We start from the raw sequence: 18,656 nt of genomic DNA, 5'->3' as shown, positions 1-18,656 counted from the left end.
CATCCCCTTTCTGAAGGGAGAGTCCCCCATGTGTGCTCATCTCCCTTACCTTTCACCCTGAGGCTCAAGGAGTTGTGGATCTATTGCATCTTCCTTTATGACTGAGCTCCATTGTGAATTAAATAGGCCTTAGACATCTGCACCACGCGGGGATAGAACCATCACTTGCCAGAGGACTCCTACATAAAAATACCTTCTGAATTCCAAAACACCAGCCTGCAAACAAGCTTCGACTTAGTAGGCCTGTTATATATGTTATCTTACATCATTTTCATCCTTATACTCAGTCCCTGGCATTGGTGTTACTGTTCTCATTTTGTGTTTAAAAAAAAACAAAGTTAAAAAATGTTCAGGTGACTAGACCAAAATCACACGCCTGGTTTAAGGAGAGTCAGATTTAAACTCAAGTTGACCTGATTCCAAAATCGATGCTGTGTTCACTGCAGTGTGGTCCTTCGCCACAAGTGACAAACTATCTGAGGGAGAATTGCATGGTACCAAAATATTCCATCTTCTTCTGTGCCACTGTAGTCAGTGTGCCGGGTAGAGAAAGATCCGAACATCAGCTGACATTTACTGAGGGCTCACTGTCTGCCAGGCTCTTGTTTTAAAGATTCCTTAAATGAAATGTTTAGGATAAATCATATAATTTCTGTAGTTGATCACTTTAGAATTTTAAGACATATTACTTTTCATTTTTAATCCCAGCTCCAACTATTTCTGATCATGCATTTTTCTCTTGGGAGAGTGGCATTTACTGACTGGGGATTGAATCCAGGGATGCTTAACCACTGAGACACATCCTCAGCCCTTTTTATTTTTTATTTTGGGTTTCACTAAATTGCTTAGAGCCTTGCTAAGTTTCTGAGGCTGGTCTGGAACTTGGGATCTTCCTGCCTCAGCCTCAGTCATTGGGATTATAGGCATGAGCTAGGTCATGGTTATGGCTAGGTCATGGATATTTCAAACAGGCTTCCCCCCTCCTATTTCTAAATGATAGATACTTCATATCGACCTTGAATATCATATAAACTATAATTTTAAAAAAACAGAATTGTTCTAGGATGTGTGAGAGTGGGTTGTTTTTAGGGATTTTTTGTTTGTTTGTTTGTTTGTTTGTTTGTTTGTTTTGTTTTGTTTTGTTCTTACACAATTATCTTCTGGCCTCAGAAGATGATTGTATAAGAACATGCAAAAATATTCAATGATTAGGTTTCTGGCTGTTCTTTGCACACACAGTAATAACCTAACTGGTGGACTCACTTCACTGGAGTGTCATCTCCAGCCTCTGGACTTTGAGCTATACAAGAACCCTTTCAAAAAGACATTAGGTCTGTACTTATTCTGAAGACAAAGAGCTTTTAGGAAATATTCTTCTATGCAAGTACAATTAGTAAAGGTAAAGGTACCAAACATCCAAGGAGCTCAATTCAGAAAGTATTACTTTAGGCTTTCAAAACTATTCATTTGACAAGCACATGCTAAGCATTTATTTTACAGAAAGTTCTTGGGGAAACAAAGATGAATAACATTGTCTTTCTGATGAATAATGAATGTGGCAGAGCTCTGTGCCAAATGCTCTAAAAGCAGTGGTTTTCAGACCCGCAGCCACAACCAATTAGTGGTTAGTGAAATCAATTTAGAGGGGCAGGAGCAACATTATTTTTAATTAAATAGAATACAATAGAAGAAAATAGAAAAGAAGATGGTGTGCGCGTGGCATGCCAAAAGGTGAAGCGTTTCCTTCTTTCTTTCAGTTGTTATGTGTGCCGACTGGTTTCCAAAGTAAGACATTCCTTATTATGAGACATAGTCAAAAATGGTTTTAAAAATCAACTTTGAAGAGAGAGAAAAAGAAGAAAACAAAAGCCTTGTTCTCAAGAAGATTTCATCTTTCTGGAAGAGAATGCTAATTAATGGACAGCAGAATCTTCTGTATAAAGCAGTTAATGACAAATAAAATGCATGGTGCTAATCTAGTGTCCCATGAGATTGGCCTAGGGGGAAGTGTCAATGTGATAGTCATCACTCTTTCCTCCTTGAAGAACTTCTTTCTGCTCCCAGAACATTCCAGGTTAATCCTTCTTAGAATGTCTTGTTTCTCATTTTGTGTTTGAAAAACTGAATTTAAAAGATGTTCAGGTGACTAGACCCAAATCACATGCTTCGTGGTTCCCACCTCCTAATATTGAAATAAGTCTGAGTGGACACAGCACTTGGGCCTTTTCTCTCTCTACCAACCCTCATTCCTCAGGTCTCCCCATTCGTTCTCAGAGCTCTCGTACTGTGTGCATGCCCACACAGATTTTTCCAGCCAAGGTTGCCTGACCTCCCAGGTATACATATCCAGCTCCCTGCTCAACATCATCCTTGTCTGAATGGCATGGGCATCTTAATACATCCCAAAGCAAGATGCTTCCCCTGATCTACTTGGCCTTCTCCTCTTGGCTCATGGGAATTCATATCTTCCACTTGATTACACCAAAAGCCTAGAAGTCATCCTTGACATCTTTTTTTTTCCAATCCATGCATACAAATCATCATTAAGAAACCTGTTTGCCCTCATGTTCTCCCCTGCCACCACAGCCACCTGGGTCTTCATCTTGAACTCTAATCTGGATTCTTTTTTTCTTTATTATTTTTTAATTTATTGGTTCATTTTCATTAGATATGACAGCAAAGTCCATTTTGATATAATCATACAAGCATGGAATGTATCTTGTCCTAGTTAGAATCCCATTCTAATCTGGACTCCTACAGGAGCCTCCTGTCTCATCTCTGATTCCACCCTGTTCCTCTTTAGTCATCCTCGACCAGGCAACCTAAGAGACTCTTTTAAATTAGAACATATCTTTTTCTGAACAAAACCTTCTATTCCCAGCTCACCTTGAGTAACAGCCACTGTCCTCCCAACAGCCTGAAAATCTCACGTGAAACACACCCTAGCCCTGCCTGTTATCCTTGCTCTCCAACCTAATCTCCCCTCACCCCACTCTGCCCACCTGGCTTCCACCTGTTATCACTGCAGGCCTGCTTGCCCCTGGGGAACCTTCTCATCAGCTCTTCTTTCTGGATGAAGCTGTCTCTCCCCAGGTATGAGGACAACACCCTTGGCCTCCTGACCTACTCAGGGGTCACTTCTCAGTGAGGCCCTTTGCGACCGTCTCTTAACACTACCTGCCACCACCCTCCCTCCAGCATACACACACTCTCTTCCTTCCTTCCTTGCCTTCTGTTCCTCCATACCACATATCACCATCCAACATGCACTTTCCTTATTTTATTAATGGCTTCCCCTTCTCCATAAAGACAGAAGTTTTTGTTTTCTGCTTTCACATTGTTATATTCCCCCATACCTATCACAGTGCCTACTTCAAAATAAATGCTCAATAAATATGTGTTGAACAAATGAATGAATGCTTTCAGAGCATTTTGATAGAGTCACAGGAGAAATGTTATTTTAACTCTAGTGTAACCCCTAAGTGACTAACCCCTAAGTTAAAGTGAAGAAAGAGAATAGCATGATACAATCTCATCTAAAAAGCTCTAGCACAGAACCCAATGAGGAACACTCCTGTTGGGACGTTCCTTTTCAGGGTCACTTGGGCTAGCTTGGAAATACTGATTTAAACATCTGTATTAGTGTGTCGTCTCATCTACGCACATGCTTGTGTGACAACTCGTGTTCTCTACAGAAAGTAGATTGAAACATAGCTGAAGGTTCAAGTCCTTAGGGGCACTTCCACTATATGGTGATTATTAAAGTGGGATTTTGGATCACCAAAAATATTATTCAGTGCTTTCCAAATGCCAAGAATTAAGATTCTTGGAGTTTGATGGCTTCGTTGATACAGAATGGCTTAAGATTCAGGAAGGAAAGATTTTACTGTGATCCATTTGAATACAGTATGCCTTTAGGTGTTGTAAAAGTTTCTTGGAATAAAAAAGTCCAAACAGCTCCAAGATGCAGGAGGGATCAGAAGACAGAAAAATAGTGGCACGCCTCTTCTTAGTGTTTTATTTGTTTATAGATATCAAAAGTTAAGTCTATGCTTTGTAAGTATCATCATCTATATTCTCATTAGAAACTTAGTACTATAAAATTAATAGCAGAGAAACTAGAGGGAAGTGTTTTCTAAAATTTACTTCAAAATTTTGAATTTTAAATTAAGTATTAATACCTGAGATGATCAACTTGATATTTTATAATCTCCAAACTTGCGGTACTATTTTAAATAAGATCATCAGACTTAAAAGTTCTAAGAGATCTGCACTCAAGCATTTTTAAAATAGCTGTACTATTTGTTCATTAAATGTTTATCAGACTTCATGTTCTAAAGAAATAGATTCATACTCACACAAATTTGACAAGTAGTTGGGGTGTGTTTGACAAATAGAAAATGTGCTGAGAGATTTATTAACATTTTAGCCAACACCCAACATTTGATGTCAGTACATCTGAGTTTATATCAACCCCAAAAAGAAGAACCCTCTTCTTCCACCTGTACCTCTGCTTCTGGACATCAGAGTTGGAATCCCAGTTTACCTCAAGGAATTCATTTCTGGGAACTTGGAATTATAGCTCCACACTACATAAGATGTGGTGGGCAAACACTACTGACTATAACATAATAGAAAACTACAGGGGCTCAGCTAGTCATTCCAAGCCAACAGATAAGCCTCCAATATGCCTGAAAATAAACAATTGTGTTTTTTTTTTTAAAAAAGAGTTCCAAATAAGCTTATCTCCTATGCAGCCAGCAGAGAGAAAATATATTTACCACAGACATAAACTCTTATTGTTTTTATCTTTTACTCTTTTAAGATGTTTTTATTCTTGCTTATATTTCACTAAAACTTGTAACCAACTATAACTGCTGGGTATTGAGTATTCTGCGACATTACTATAAGTTCTCCTAGTTGTTCCAAGCATCTAACAACCATTACTTGTTACTGGGATATGCCATAGAGATGGGTCTTTTATATATTTTTTGAAGGACCTGTGGCTGCTTCATTCAGTCATTCAATTATTTATTGAAAATGTTCTGTGCAAAGAACAATGGTTTTAGTATTTTGAAATCAAGCACCAATTACAGACAGCATCAATATTTGTGTAAATAACTGAAAAAAATGTGTCTCTTAGGAAAGAAAGAAATGTTATTAAAGGAATAACTCAGGAAAATTTTTCTTTGGGATTTTTTATGCTTAAAACATTTTGAAGATAAATAGTCATCTTTGAAAAGCTTATAAACTGCTAACTTCTGGGATTTTTTCTGTGGGTTTTTTTGGGGGGAGGGACAAACCAACTTGATTGTTACAAACATCAACCTGCTGACTATACCTGAAAATTAAGGTTGTGTGTGAATGTTTCAGTGCCTTAGACAAATGTGTATTTAAATTAACTTATGTAAAACATGTCTTGAGACAAACGACAGTTTATTTTTGTACTATTTAAAAAATAGAAAATCTCTTTTGAAAATAAATGTTGACTGTTAATGTAAAAAAAAAAAAATTTAAATGTTATAGCTTTACATCTCCCAGCAATTTAATACTTGAGTTTTATGTTTAAAGGAAAATTACTGTAACTAAGTTTTGAAACTCTTATAGACACCAGCATGCTATGATGAAGAGCACAGAAATTCAAGTGAGACGAACCTGTCTTTCAGTTCTGGCCATCCCATACTAACGGTAGCATTTAGTGCATGTTATTTAATCCCACTCTCAGTGGAATTGGTAGCAACATAGTATTGTGGTAGTAGGTAAAATAATGTTTGTGTATTAGCAATTATCAAATGGCTACCTGCAGGACCCCAGGCTACCTTCTTTATCTTTGTCCACCTTTCCAAGCAAAGGTCCCAAGATCCTTGTAGATTGAACAGGCTTAGATCACACACAGAGATCTGGGGCAATGCAGGGAAGCCGTGAATGAAGCTTGGGCAACTTACATGCTGATTGGCTCCTGTGTCTCTCCTGAAACAGCCTCAAGTAAGGAGGGAAAGTTTCCCCAATGTGACTCCAAGAGCCAGTGTGGAATCCAGTGGGAAAACACAGGGGTACCCATGATAGTCAAAATATAAGGTGGACAATGAATAAAAATTCCTTTCTCCTCCTGGCCCTACATTCTGCAGGAGTCTAGTGACTTGGTTACCATTTATGTTGCCACAAAGGCATCTTCCCAAGAGACGGTGCCTCCTTCAATGTCAATGGCATTTTCTACCAGCCTCCAAGGCCAGCGGAAGCCTCCCCTCCCTTGGAGGACTCCCTGTGAGGCTCCTCCAGCACCAGTTCTCAGTGGCCCTTAGGCACCTAATACACATTTCACTCCCAAAGAACAGATGCACCCCCAGTGCAGAGGACATAGGGGAACAAACTCCAAGCCCAATAGGTAATTCCTAACTCCTGAGATTTAATACTCAGATCAGGTTGAGCAGCTTTAAAACTCTTGTACTCTTTTCCTTCATCATTCTCCAAATTTACTGATCCACTTAAGACTCACAAATTCCTTGGAAACCAGAGACTGTGTTTTATAAAATGCTTTTGCTGTATTTACCCAGAAACTGCTATGGTACCGGGTACTCTGTAGATCTGTATAAATTTCATGAGTGAGAATAACCCCATAGGGGTGGTTTGCATAATGAGCAAATTACCCTTTCATGTTGCTGTTTACTAAATTCTGTTCTTTCAAGAGCATTAAAAAAAAACACTACGGAGAGGGAGCTTTGGCAAAGTGTATAAACCCTACTCTAAAAGAGGTAGGTATTTACTTTTGTCCTTAAAAGGGAACTCTAAGCAATCTCAAACACATTAAGTTTTGTACCAGCTTTGGGCTTCCAGGGGAGTTAGGAAGGATGGTTGCCAGGGAGATCTGCTCCTGTCTGCGAAACAACAATCATGCCTCAGATCTGCCTGTCACATTATTGTAATCTTCCTATTCCTGCTTTTTTTTCCCCTGCTTTTGCTATGAGAAGAGCAAGCTCAAAAGGCTACAGGGACACTTAAGCCAAGTCGCATTTGTCAAGGTGAAAGCTGTGTGGAGGAGAAAAGCAGTTCTCCCAGCTGCAAAGAAGATGCAAAGGAGCCGAGTGAGTAGGGAATCTGAGAGCCCACTAAAAGTGCTTAGAAGCCCCCACACATTACAGCCACCTCTGGAAACAGCTGGAGGCGGGAACGTGAACTCCACAGCGAAGCCTTCTCATACATGCTGCTGCGTTGTAGGGATACTTGGCCTGAAAGTTGTGGCTGTCCTGCAGGTTTTCTGATTTCCCCCAAACTGTCCGATTTTGTTCCAGCAGCTATGCTGACAACAGCTGGCAAGGGCACCACGAAACTGAAACACGTGCTATTTCACTTCCCAGTTATTTTAAGAATTCATTATTTTAAACCCTCTTGAGCAGTGCTAGCCAATTAGTGTCAAGGTGATGTTTACGCTTATTTTAATAGTTACACTCTATTTTTTTTTCGATGTACAGTTATGCAGGAGCATGTACTCTATTCCTTCTTTTTCTTTTCCCTTTTATAAGTTTGTTCATTCACTCAGTCATCACCAATGGATTCATCAGAAACAGGGGGATAGTTTTAAAAACTTTGGTGCCAGACCGAGGGCACTCCTGCTAGTTATTATGACCTTGGGCAAGTGATTTTTACCTTTTTGAGTCTAGTTCTGCAGCAGTAAAATGGAAACAGGAATGCCTATTTTATAAGACGGCTGAAAAGATTAAAATAAGTGTGACAAGTATTTCTCCCAGTCTTCTGAGGTTATTCCATAGTTGTGAGACTATGCCATAATGCCAAGACCCCACCTCTTCTTTCTTAAATGCAGGGTTTGTTCTTTTTTTTTTTTTTTTCCTCCTATTGATTCATCAAACTCAGGAAGGGTCAAGCACCCTCACTTAACTGTTTGCTGGCTTTTTTCTTTTTTTTTTTTTTTTTTTTTGGCAGTATTGGGCCTGGAACCCAGGGCCTTGCCCAAACCAGGCAAGCACTCGACCATTGAGCTCCATCCACCCCAGCCCTTACCTGTTTGCTTTCACTGAAATACCCTATCCTTTAGGAGGCCATCAACAGCAGCTGAGTGGTTGCCTTGCAAATATATACCTATAATTGATACCATTTTAATCACTAATCTTCTTGGCTGTCTTTTTTCCTAATCAGTCAGATGCCTGAGTTATTTCTCCAGGCTTCTTTGGTTCCTGATGAAATGGAACCTTGCCTTACACGCCACTCGGTGTCAGCCTCCTCCGTTTCCCTTCCACATCTATGCAATGCAGAATTGCGCTGGCCAGCCCTGGTGTATTTTCAGGACACGTGCTCCATTTCAGCTCTCTGGCTTTCTAAGTGTCTCCATTCCTTTTGTGGCTCTCAGATTTCCCAAAATCTCACACATTTTCATTCCTCCAAACCTCACCTTCCAATTTCCCATCCTGAGATAATCCACTCTCAAGGAGTCACACGCACATGGCTTCATCTCTCAGCCATTAGACCATTACTGACCCAGAATGTCTGAGCACATCTACTGGTCAGTTGCACGTCAATAATGGCAGTCCAGCCACAGCGGGGTGCTCAAGCTACTTGTGCTTGGGGAGAGGGTCTTATAACTATGCCTTCCCATCTCTAATATCTTAGCTCTTCTCATTTTTATTTCAAGGCATGTAACCCATTATTTGTTTATTAATTTACTTTTCTTCCAGACAGATCTAAAAACCCTATGAATGTGTTCTCTTATCTGAAATAGGTATTCTGGAGATTGTCATAAAATAATTGTTATGCAAAAGACATATACAAATATGAGAAGGGAAAAGATTTCTGGTCTGTGAAGAGCACACCCAGCTTGGGCACAGTGGTGCTATGCCACACTAGCTACTGAATTCTCTGGACCTCAGTTTCTTTATTTAAGTGTAATATATTATATTATTATAATAGCATAATTATAATAGTATAATACTATTCTCCCTGTCTTTCAAAATAGCTGTAAGGATCATGAGACATTATATGAACATGTTTTTTATACTTGCACATAATGGTGGAATTTGTTATTACATGTTCATACAATAGATTCATGCTGGTTATTAATATTAATTTGATCACTAATAAATATGAACATTAAGTTCTATAATTACTAACCCAAAATACACCTTTTTAAAAATCTTTTTTAGTCATAGATGGACACAATATCTTTATTTTATTTGTTTATTTTTATGTGGCGCTGAAGATCAAACCCAGTGCCTCACACATGCTAGGCAAGTGCTCTCCCATGAGCTACATCCCCAGCCCATCCTGTTTCTTGTTCTGATTTTCAAACATAAAGAATTTTCAACTGGCTCTAAGACCCATATTTTTCACATTTTAGCATCTCAGATAATTGAGATGCATCATTTATTCTCTGGATCATCAGATTTACTCAATGGTATTTCTTTTCTTCTGAGTGTCACCAAACAATATTGAGGGGTTTGCATTGGTGCCTTAGATTCTGTAAAATATATTATTTTACCTTTAACTGGTGTGATCTTCTTTCAACTAATCTTGGAGAAACCTAAAGGGGAAAAAAAGGTCAGGACCAAAATAGAGTCCACTTCCAAAGGACCCAGAAGACAGACAAATACCTTTCTATGCCCACCAACCAATTTAGCTTTGTTCTTTTGTTCCACATTTTTATTGATCCACTATACTTGCATATAATGATGGAATTTGTTATTACATGTTCATGCATGTATGCAATGTAATAATCCAATGTGGCCAATATCAATCAGCTACATTCTTACCATAGAAGAAATGTCTGAATTAAATTTGTATATTATGACCTGTAAAGTCTACTTGCATTTATATTCTTATACTAGAATATCTAATAAATAGAGGATGTCAGTTACTTTTTCATCAGCAAGGTATTTTTGGCTGGCCATACTTAAAAAGTAATCATGAAAAGAGATGTTTCCAACCTTTCTCTCCACAATTTTAAGGTGCTTTGAGGTTCACAAACTGTGTTCACACACATTATCTTTGTTCATTATACATCTGTTTTCATTCCATCTCACAGATTTTGATTCAGTAACTAGCGTGATCTTGGGTTAGTAATACACCCAAGGTCACATACAGTGCATGGATCTTGGACAAGACTTCCTTAAAGTCTTCTCCAAATACAAAACTAGTTCCCACAGAGGTTTCTTTGTCCCTAAGATTTCTGGGAACCAAACTGAAGCCTTTGAGGTTGATCCCTGGGAAGCCAAGTAAGCTGGTGTGGCCCTGGTATCCCAAGAGCTACAGGCTCCCCTTCCAGTCCAGAGTAAATCAGAGTCCCCAGGACAGAGAGCTGTAAAATGCTCCCTGATGGGGAACTCTAGCTCAGTAGTGGGAGTAGACAGTCCATTGGAACTTAAGCTTTGCTTAATAAATCTCAGCTATTTCTACCCCTATTTTACCAAAAACAGTGTTAGTAGGCCTCAGAATCTTTTCGAAAAGACAAAAATCATCTATCATTAAGGAACATCTGTGTGCTCAGTAAGATGGGTACATGCCAGGAGAACTGGAGAAATCCCATAAAACAGAACTTTCTTAAAAAGCACTTCCTGTGTGCTTATGGGCATTACCTCATTTATTCCACACATAATCCTTTAGGATAGGAAAATGAGGCACAGAGAAATTAATTAACTTGCCCAAGGAAGTAACTGGCCCAGCAGGAATTCAAACCTGGGCAGTGTAATTGCAAAGCCCACCCCCCAGCCTTTCAGCAACACTGCTTCTCCCAATTTCAGTGAGCTTGAGGAGTAGTTGGGGAGAGAAAACAAGGACTCAAAGAACCAGTAATGTGTATAAAACAACCCTTTAGTGATTATGCAAATAAGTATGCATATGATTATATGGATTAGAGGCTGCTAAACTTTTGTTTTATGAGCTATACATTCCCCCACACTACCACACAACTCTGCCCTGAAGCTTAAAACTAGCCACAAACAACAAATCCTGACAGACCATGGCTGTGTAGCGATAAAACTTTATTTATAAAAACGGTGGGCCAGATGGAGTCTGCAAGCTATAGTTTGCTGACCCTTTAAGTAGATAGTACATGCTGTAGATTTTATAAAGCAGATAAATTTAGGCTACAATGGAGAGAGCTTTGAGAGAACTGAGATCAGCTGTGAAGGACAATGGGAGATGAGTTTGCAAGATGCTATGTGACCTCGCCCCTTGTATCTCCTCCTGTCACTTCCCTCTTTCTCAGTGCTCTCTGGTGGGGCTGATGTTTTCATTGTTAGACTTTGGTTACTCCAAGTTCATTCTTATTCTAGAGACTTTGCACTGGCTGAGCCTTCTGCCTAGAAGCTCTGCTCCCAGATCTTCCCAAGGCTGGCTCCTTTGGTCATCAGATCTCCTCTCCCATGTTACCTCTTCAGGTCAGCTTCTCTGAAGAGCAAGTTAAAGCATGCATTGCCCCATGCATTGCCCCATCTTATCTTCCTCATAGCGTTTACACTTTCTGAAATTATGCAGTTCGTTTATTGCTGTGCTCGTCCATTACCTACCTCTTCCAGCTCTCCTAGAATGTAAGTTCCGATGAATGGAATCAACATGTGCATTGTTCACTGTGGCAAGTAAGCGACCAAAAACACTTGACAGAAGTAAAGGAATAAGGGAGGAAGGCAGGAAGGGAGACTTTAGCAGAGTAAGAATGTATTTCCTCTGTTCTGTGATGGAATACTGTATTCAAATGACCCACCATTCAGGGCCATGATGCTATTTCAATGAAGAAAGCATCTTCATCCTGGAATTAGAGGATGTTAGCCCTGCATCATGGTCATTTCTTGGTCAGGGGCAGTGTTAGGACTTCGGAATGATGCCACATAGTTTCAGTTATGGAATGGCTGTACCTGAAATAGAGAATGCTCACTACTCCTTATTTTATCAAAAATAAAGCTCTTTATTTCAGTGTTAGCACTTAAACACTAAAATGTAAATATCCCCCCCTTTTTTTTCCTAATCTATAGCTATTGTAAAATTTAACCTGTCATGTTTATTTATTGTTTATCAAGCCCAACTACCTCCTAGGACTGATTTTCTAGAACTGATTTCTACCTCCTAAGATGGTTCCAGCAAGCAGGATATCCCTCTAGCCTGATACCAGCAAGCTCCTGGTCCATTTTCTCTTTCAGCTTCCCTTTCTTATCAAGACGTCAGTCCCCTAAACACCATCACAGGTCACAATGATGCCTTTCACAGGCAGCTGCAAAGGCGACCTTCTCTTTAGATTTCTCTGTGCTGCTTAAGTGGAAAGTCACAGCAACCTCTGACTCTATCACAGCAGCTGCAGCCACGGAATGACCTTTCTCGACCATCCAAAGAGGGTAGCATTTTAAACTTTGAGCCCCTTACAAAATGGTACATTGTCTTCTAAAACTGGGTACCTAAGCAATGTCTGTCTCTTGCTTTGGAGGTTGACTAAAAATAAAAAACCAGCTCCTTTATAGCAATTTTACAAATCCTTATGGATTAGCAAGTGTTTCTCTTCTCCAAGGTCTGGATTTTCTGTGTCATTTCCATTTTTCCTAGAACTGATTTCTGTATTATTTTTTACATGTTGTTAGGGAGGTGAATAATATACGAGTATTTGTATTCTACTCTGATGGAAGTAGCTTTTGTACTTAGCTGCTGTCATTTGAAATAAATGTTTAATTGAGAGGTATACAGATTAAGTGATTCTCAACTGGTTCCCTTAGCAACAATTACAGACTGTTTCTAGTAAACCCCCCCAAAAAGTTTCTACCATAAACCAACTTTGAAAAGCACCTAAATAGAAATTTGCCATGTTTTTCTTCTATAAGCAATATTAGTAATCAGTGTGTCATCAGTCTCTGAGAGCAATGCTTGTGAACTTTGCATTGGTACTGAGGAATGACAGGGACTGGCTGCCTTATCTAATGACCCAAGCTGTACCAAGTTGACTTTTTAAATGGAATTGCTTAGTCAATAATTAGGTTCTGAACATGATCGTATCTGTGCAATGAGTCACTCGTCAATTGAAGGAAAACAAGACTGTTCTCAACATTTAAAATTTCCTAAAAACAACCTTGTTGCTGTGGTGATTTTGATGCTTTTTAGCTGAAAAGTAAAAACTCTACATTGCTACTAACATAAGTAATAAATGGCAACTGCATCAAATAATAATGGATCACGTAGTCAAGAACTTGGAACTGTTCAGTTCTGTGGGCACCACAAACCACAGTCTAGAAGGAGAGGCTGCATCAAATACCAGTCAATGGCAGGACCCCAGGAGCTGCAGCACTGAAACTGTCCCTTCAGAGCTATAATTTGGGGCAGGTTCCATAACCTTGGATTCCTTACTTGCAGAATGAGCTGGGCACAGTGGCGCATACCTGTGATCCCAGTGGTTCAGGAGGCTGAGGCAGGAGGATCAAGAGTTCAAAGCCAGCCTCAGCAAGAGTGAGACACTAAGAAACTCAGTGAGACCCTGTCTCTAATACAAATACAAAATAGGGCTGGGGATGTGGCTCAGTGGTCAAGTGCCTCTGAGTTCAATTCCTGGTACCAAAATCATCATCATCATCATCATCATCATCATCATCATCATCATCACCTTATCCCTCAGGTGCATGGATCAAGTGAGTTCATATAAAACATTTCAAACAATGTCTGTAAACAGGAAGCACAACATAATAATTTGTTAAATAAACACATTGCACAGCCAAGTTTCAACTCTGTTAAGTACCCGTCAGAGTAAGAACTACAAACTGCTGTTTCCAAGTTCGTGAGTTGTTCCGTGGATTTAATCTGGTGCCTCTTGATACAAAATTCCAAATTATAGAGCTATATTGATAATTTAAGGAGAAAATAATAGTGTTTTTCCTTTAGTGGCCCATCTATTCTCACCCCAGAGACTCTGTCATATTTAGAAATATGTCATATGTATTTGCCATTGTGGACACTTTTTCTTAACCTCTTAGATTTCAGATTCACTTCTTAATCATAAAACTTATTAGATTCTGATTTGTGGAAATTAAACCAAAAGACATTGAATCCCAGTGCTTCCGTTGACCAGCTGTGTGTCATTGGGCAAGTTACTTCAGCTTTCTGAACTCCTGCTTTTCATCTGAGAAATACAGAAAAAATGCACAGGATGTTGTATCAATGAAAGAAATTCCTATAAACAAATTTCTTAGCATAGTTAAATGTTACCATGAAACACTGTGTCTTTTTAGTGGGTAACCAGTAAATAGCATCAAAATAGTAAGTGCCATTTTACCTTCTCATTGTCCACCTGGCCAGTTGGCAAACTTGGGTACTCCTTCCCCCCAGCACCATGGCTAACTCCTGTTTCAAATGTCTCTTTGATACATATTCCATTTGTGGCGATGTATCTTCAACTTGCTAACATGTTGATTTGGAACTTTTCCCAAATTTATGTATACTTTTTCTTCCCACCTCGGTTATAAACCTGCTGAGGGTTGAACCAGCCTGCTCCCTCTTCTGTTCTCTTTTGAGTTTCATGTGTGTTCCCTGTGTTGTAATTTATCACCATTTGATGGATGAGAAGTGTCACCATGCATTTTTTCATCAAATGGAGGATGAATGAGATTCAACAGGAACTAGGTTAAGTTCACATTAAGATGGAAAATGTAAGAGGAATTAGAAAGACTATCATAAAGAAGTCTTCTAAAATGTAGTATAATGCCATGTTCAACTTGAAAGAAATGAGATTGTAGAAAAAAGACACAGTGTGTTACCCTGAGAGCACTCTCTTGGGTGGTCTCCACAATTATGGACTTAGAGCAGGATCCAACAAAGCAAGAGGAAAAGAATGATTCGGATAAGTAGTAACAATCCCAGGTAAGCAGAGCAATCAAATTCCAACAGAACAAATGTCCTCGAGTGTGGTGTGTGTGCACACTAATATGCCATTAGTTTTCATAAGAATTTCATTAGAAACCTTCGAAGAGTGCTTTTCTCAGATCTATAAAGGCTGAATCCAAACTGAAGAGGAGTTCAGAAAGAAGAGGTGATTAGAAAGTAAATGCAGTTGGTATAGACAACTAGTTAGAAAGAAGAGAGACAGGATATGAGATGGTAAAGATGGAAGGTTCAGGGAAGGTGTAGATAAATCAGAAAACATTCTTGAACCTTAAATGGCAATTGAAAACAAGTCATTGAAAAGCTCAAATAAAACTGCTTTTCTGCCAGGCATGGTGGCACATGCCTGTAATCCCAGCAGTTCAGGAGGCTGAGGCAGGGGGATCTCGAGTTCAAAACCAGCCTCAGCAAATGAGAGGCACTAAGCAACTCAGTGAGATCCTATCTCTAAATAAAATACAAAAAAGGGCTGGGTATGTGGCTCAGTGATTAAGTGCCCCTGAGTTCAATCCCCAGTACCAAAAATAAAAAATAAAAAAATAAATCTGCTTTCCTTTCTAATTGCTTAGACTCAGCTATTATCTGTGAGAAAACTGAGACGTGTAAATGAATCAGAGCCAGTGTTTTAACTTTTCCTAATGCCCAGGAACTTTTTTTTAAAGATTATGACATGGATGTGCCTGCCTTCCAAATATTGTCAAATGTATCATAGTAAAACACTGTTAGTGAAAGGTTATTATCTAACGTTTTAGATATTTATCTCTATTACCTATATCTGGGGTCGTATGAAAAGCAGGAAAGAAAACCAAAACAAAAAAAAATTAGATTTTAAAATAGTGAATTATGTGTTTTGTATCTGACTAGGTTCCTCAAGATGAATGGACGGGGTACACCCCTCGAGGCAGGGACGATGAAATTCCATGCCGAAGAATGCGAAGTGGCAGCTACATCAAGGCCATGGGGGATGAAGACAGTGGGGACTCAGACACAAGTCCCAAGCCTTCTCCCAAAGTGGCTGCGCGAAGAGAAAGCTATCTCAAGGCGACCCAGCCATCCCTCACAGAACTCACCACCCTCAAGTAAGTAGTCCAAACACAGGGCTTTTGATAGTGCTTTGCATTACCACCTCGGATCAGATCCTATGTCTCCAAGAGTTAGTGGGGCAGTAAAAAACTCTGCGAATGGAGTGCTGTGATACAGGAAGTGGTCTGTTGATTTTGACATGGGATGTGACTCCTATGCCCCAGTGTCTTCAAAGACAGGCACTCCCAGCTACACTCTCAGTTGATCATAGCTGAACCCCTCACCCTCAAGAGGGGTTCCAAACAACCTAGAATGCTTTCTGGAAAAATTAAGATTTCTGACCAAAGAGAAGATCCATTAGGCATTTGTTCAGCCACAAAATATTGCAAGGGAATGCTTCCTTAAAAGACTTGAATATTTTAGATAACTGAGTAATAGAGACTGTTGTCTTAGAGAAGTGTGTTGAGTCGTTTGTCAAAGTTTATGTATTCATTCTTGAAAATTAGATGAGATGTATTAGGTGAGATGACAATTAAGTGTTTCTGGATACATATGGTTAAATTTGGCAGCTCTATACATATTAAAATCATAAGACCTTAAAAGTAGTTTTTGTTTTTAAAAAAATATGATCTATACATATTATAATTTATAATTTAAAGAATAAGTATTCTTTACCTTCATTTGTGCTATTTGTAAACAGAGAACAGCATTACAAAAGAAACTATGGAAATTATTTCACACAAGACCTGACTTAAATTTTAATGTTATTTATAGAGAGTAAGTCAGAGCCTTGGATCTAGAGATATAATTCCATTTGGACCCAAAAAATATATTACAGATAATTAGTACTTCTGAAGTGCCTTTGATTCCATATTTTGATGAAATACATGTTACTACTCATTCATTTACATTATGTTACAAAATGAAAAATTAAAATATACAATAAATAAAACAGAAAAAGCCAAAGAAATTGGGTTAAGGAAAACAAATCAAATTGCTAATCAAGAGCATTGAAAAACAGTGGACAAACCAATCAAATACAAACTAATGGATGAGTGAAAGGAAATCTAGTAGAGGAAAAAGAAAGGGGAGGGAGATCATGAACTGAAATCAATTTCTATGCATGTGTGAATTTGTCAGAAGTGAACCCACTACTACGTATAACCATAAAGCTCTAATAAAAGAAAAACAGTGAACAAGTCTATGAGCAAAAATGTATTTAAATAGCAAAATATATCATACTTAAAATAACTGGAGTTCCTTGATGGATTTTCGTCCAAGGGGCCATATGGAATCACTCCAGATTATTTTAATTAAAAATTAATGTCAATACATTAGTAAACCAACCCACAAAAAGCTCTTCTTTCTTTCCTTCCGATTCTAGTTGTCTTTCCTTTGTGCCTTTATGCATTAGTTTCCTAGGACTATCATAGAAAGGTACCAAAAGTGGGGAGCTTAAACCATAGAAGCCTATTGTTTCACAGTTCAAGCAGCTGGAAGTCTGGTTCAGGGTGTCAGCAGGGCCAGGCTCCCCTGAAACCTGTGCAGCACAGTCCTTCTCTGTTTCTTCCTGGATTCTGGTGGATAGCAGGCAAAGCTCAGTTAATCCTTGGCTGAAAGCTGCCACCTTTTAGACTCTGTCCTGTTGTCGCGTGGCACTCTGCCTTCTGTGTCTTCACATGGCAGTCTTCTTATGACTTCATCAAAACTTGATTACATCTGCAAAGGTCCTATTTCCAAATACTATAGTGCAAGTCACATTTACAGACACTTGGGGGTCATAATTCAATGTACACCATGGGCATACAAGGTAAATTGATTATGGAATTAAAAAAATTAAAACAAATCTTCACTGCACTGTGACACACCTAGCAGAAAATTAAATATACTCAGTCTGAGAACAACTGGTATTGTTTAAAAACAAAAGTCAGTGTGCCAACGCAGTATGAAATAAGGGTATCCAATGACCCTTCTGACAAATATCTTCTATGAACTTTAAAATAGCTCTCAATAGGAGAATAAAAAAACAAAACAAAAAAGGTAGACACAGCCATGGTGTTAGTTGACATCTTTTAGAAGATGCAAATGAGAAAATAAGATGAACAGAAAATCATTTAGACCTTTAAAGTCTCAGTTTCCTCTTATGAAACTACATCTGCAGCCTCCAGAGGCCCTGCCACCTCCTGAGGGTCCTGTTATGTTAGCGTGGAGAAGCACGGGGCATGTTAGCTGAATGACACCTAGGGGTCTGAGTGATGAGGTAGATGGCAGCTGCTCACAGCAATACACAGGTCTGAGGAGAACCAAAAGGAGCAGAGCTATGAGAAAGATGAAGGAGAATGCTCTGAGGAAGGCTGAGGACAGATGCCAAAATCATCATTCACCACAGTGTCTTGGGGTTCCTCTCCTCATAGCTTTGGGGGTGTGAAGAATCCACTCTGAATCCCTTAGAACTCTTCCTTTTTCATTCACCTCCTGTGCAATATCATCTTCCTCTAATGTCCTAGATCATATTTTTACAACCATCCTATATTTCTTTTACTCCCAAGGTTTTTTTTTTATTTTTTATTGTTGATTGTTCAAAACATTACATAGTTCTTGATATATCATATTTCACACTTTGATTCAAGTGGGTTATGAACTCCCATTTTTACCCCGAATACAGATTGCAGAATCACATCAGTTACACATCCATTGATTTACATATTGCCATACTAGTGTCTGTTGTATTCTGCTGCCTTTCCTATCCTCTACTATCCCCCCTCCCCTACCCTCCCCTC

The 18,656-nt window shown here is 39.0% G+C and overlaps 1 protein-coding gene across 17 annotated transcripts in view; it reads left to right on the top strand.

The window, feature by feature from the left end:
• Dlgap1 (DLG associated protein 1) overlaps positions 1-18,656 on the top strand; it is a 784,970-nt gene that overhangs the window by 478,787 nt on the left and 287,527 nt on the right. For all 17 annotated transcript variants that reach the window (XM_048806496.1, XM_015482533.2, XM_048806497.1 and 14 more), the window contains one exon: positions 15,718-15,932. In XM_048806496.1, coding sequence (XP_048662453.1) covers positions 15,718-15,932 — 215 coding nt within the window. The remainder of the gene's footprint in view (positions 1-15,717; positions 15,933-18,656) is intronic.

The sequence above is a fragment of the Marmota marmota genome, unplaced genomic scaffold (assembly GCF_001458135.2).
Source record: "Marmota marmota marmota unplaced genomic scaffold, marMar, whole genome shotgun sequence".
NCBI lineage: Eukaryota > Metazoa > Chordata > Mammalia > Rodentia > Sciuridae > Marmota > Marmota marmota.
Note: the sequence above shows the minus strand (reverse complement) of the source record. Positions and strands in the feature narration are given on the sequence as shown.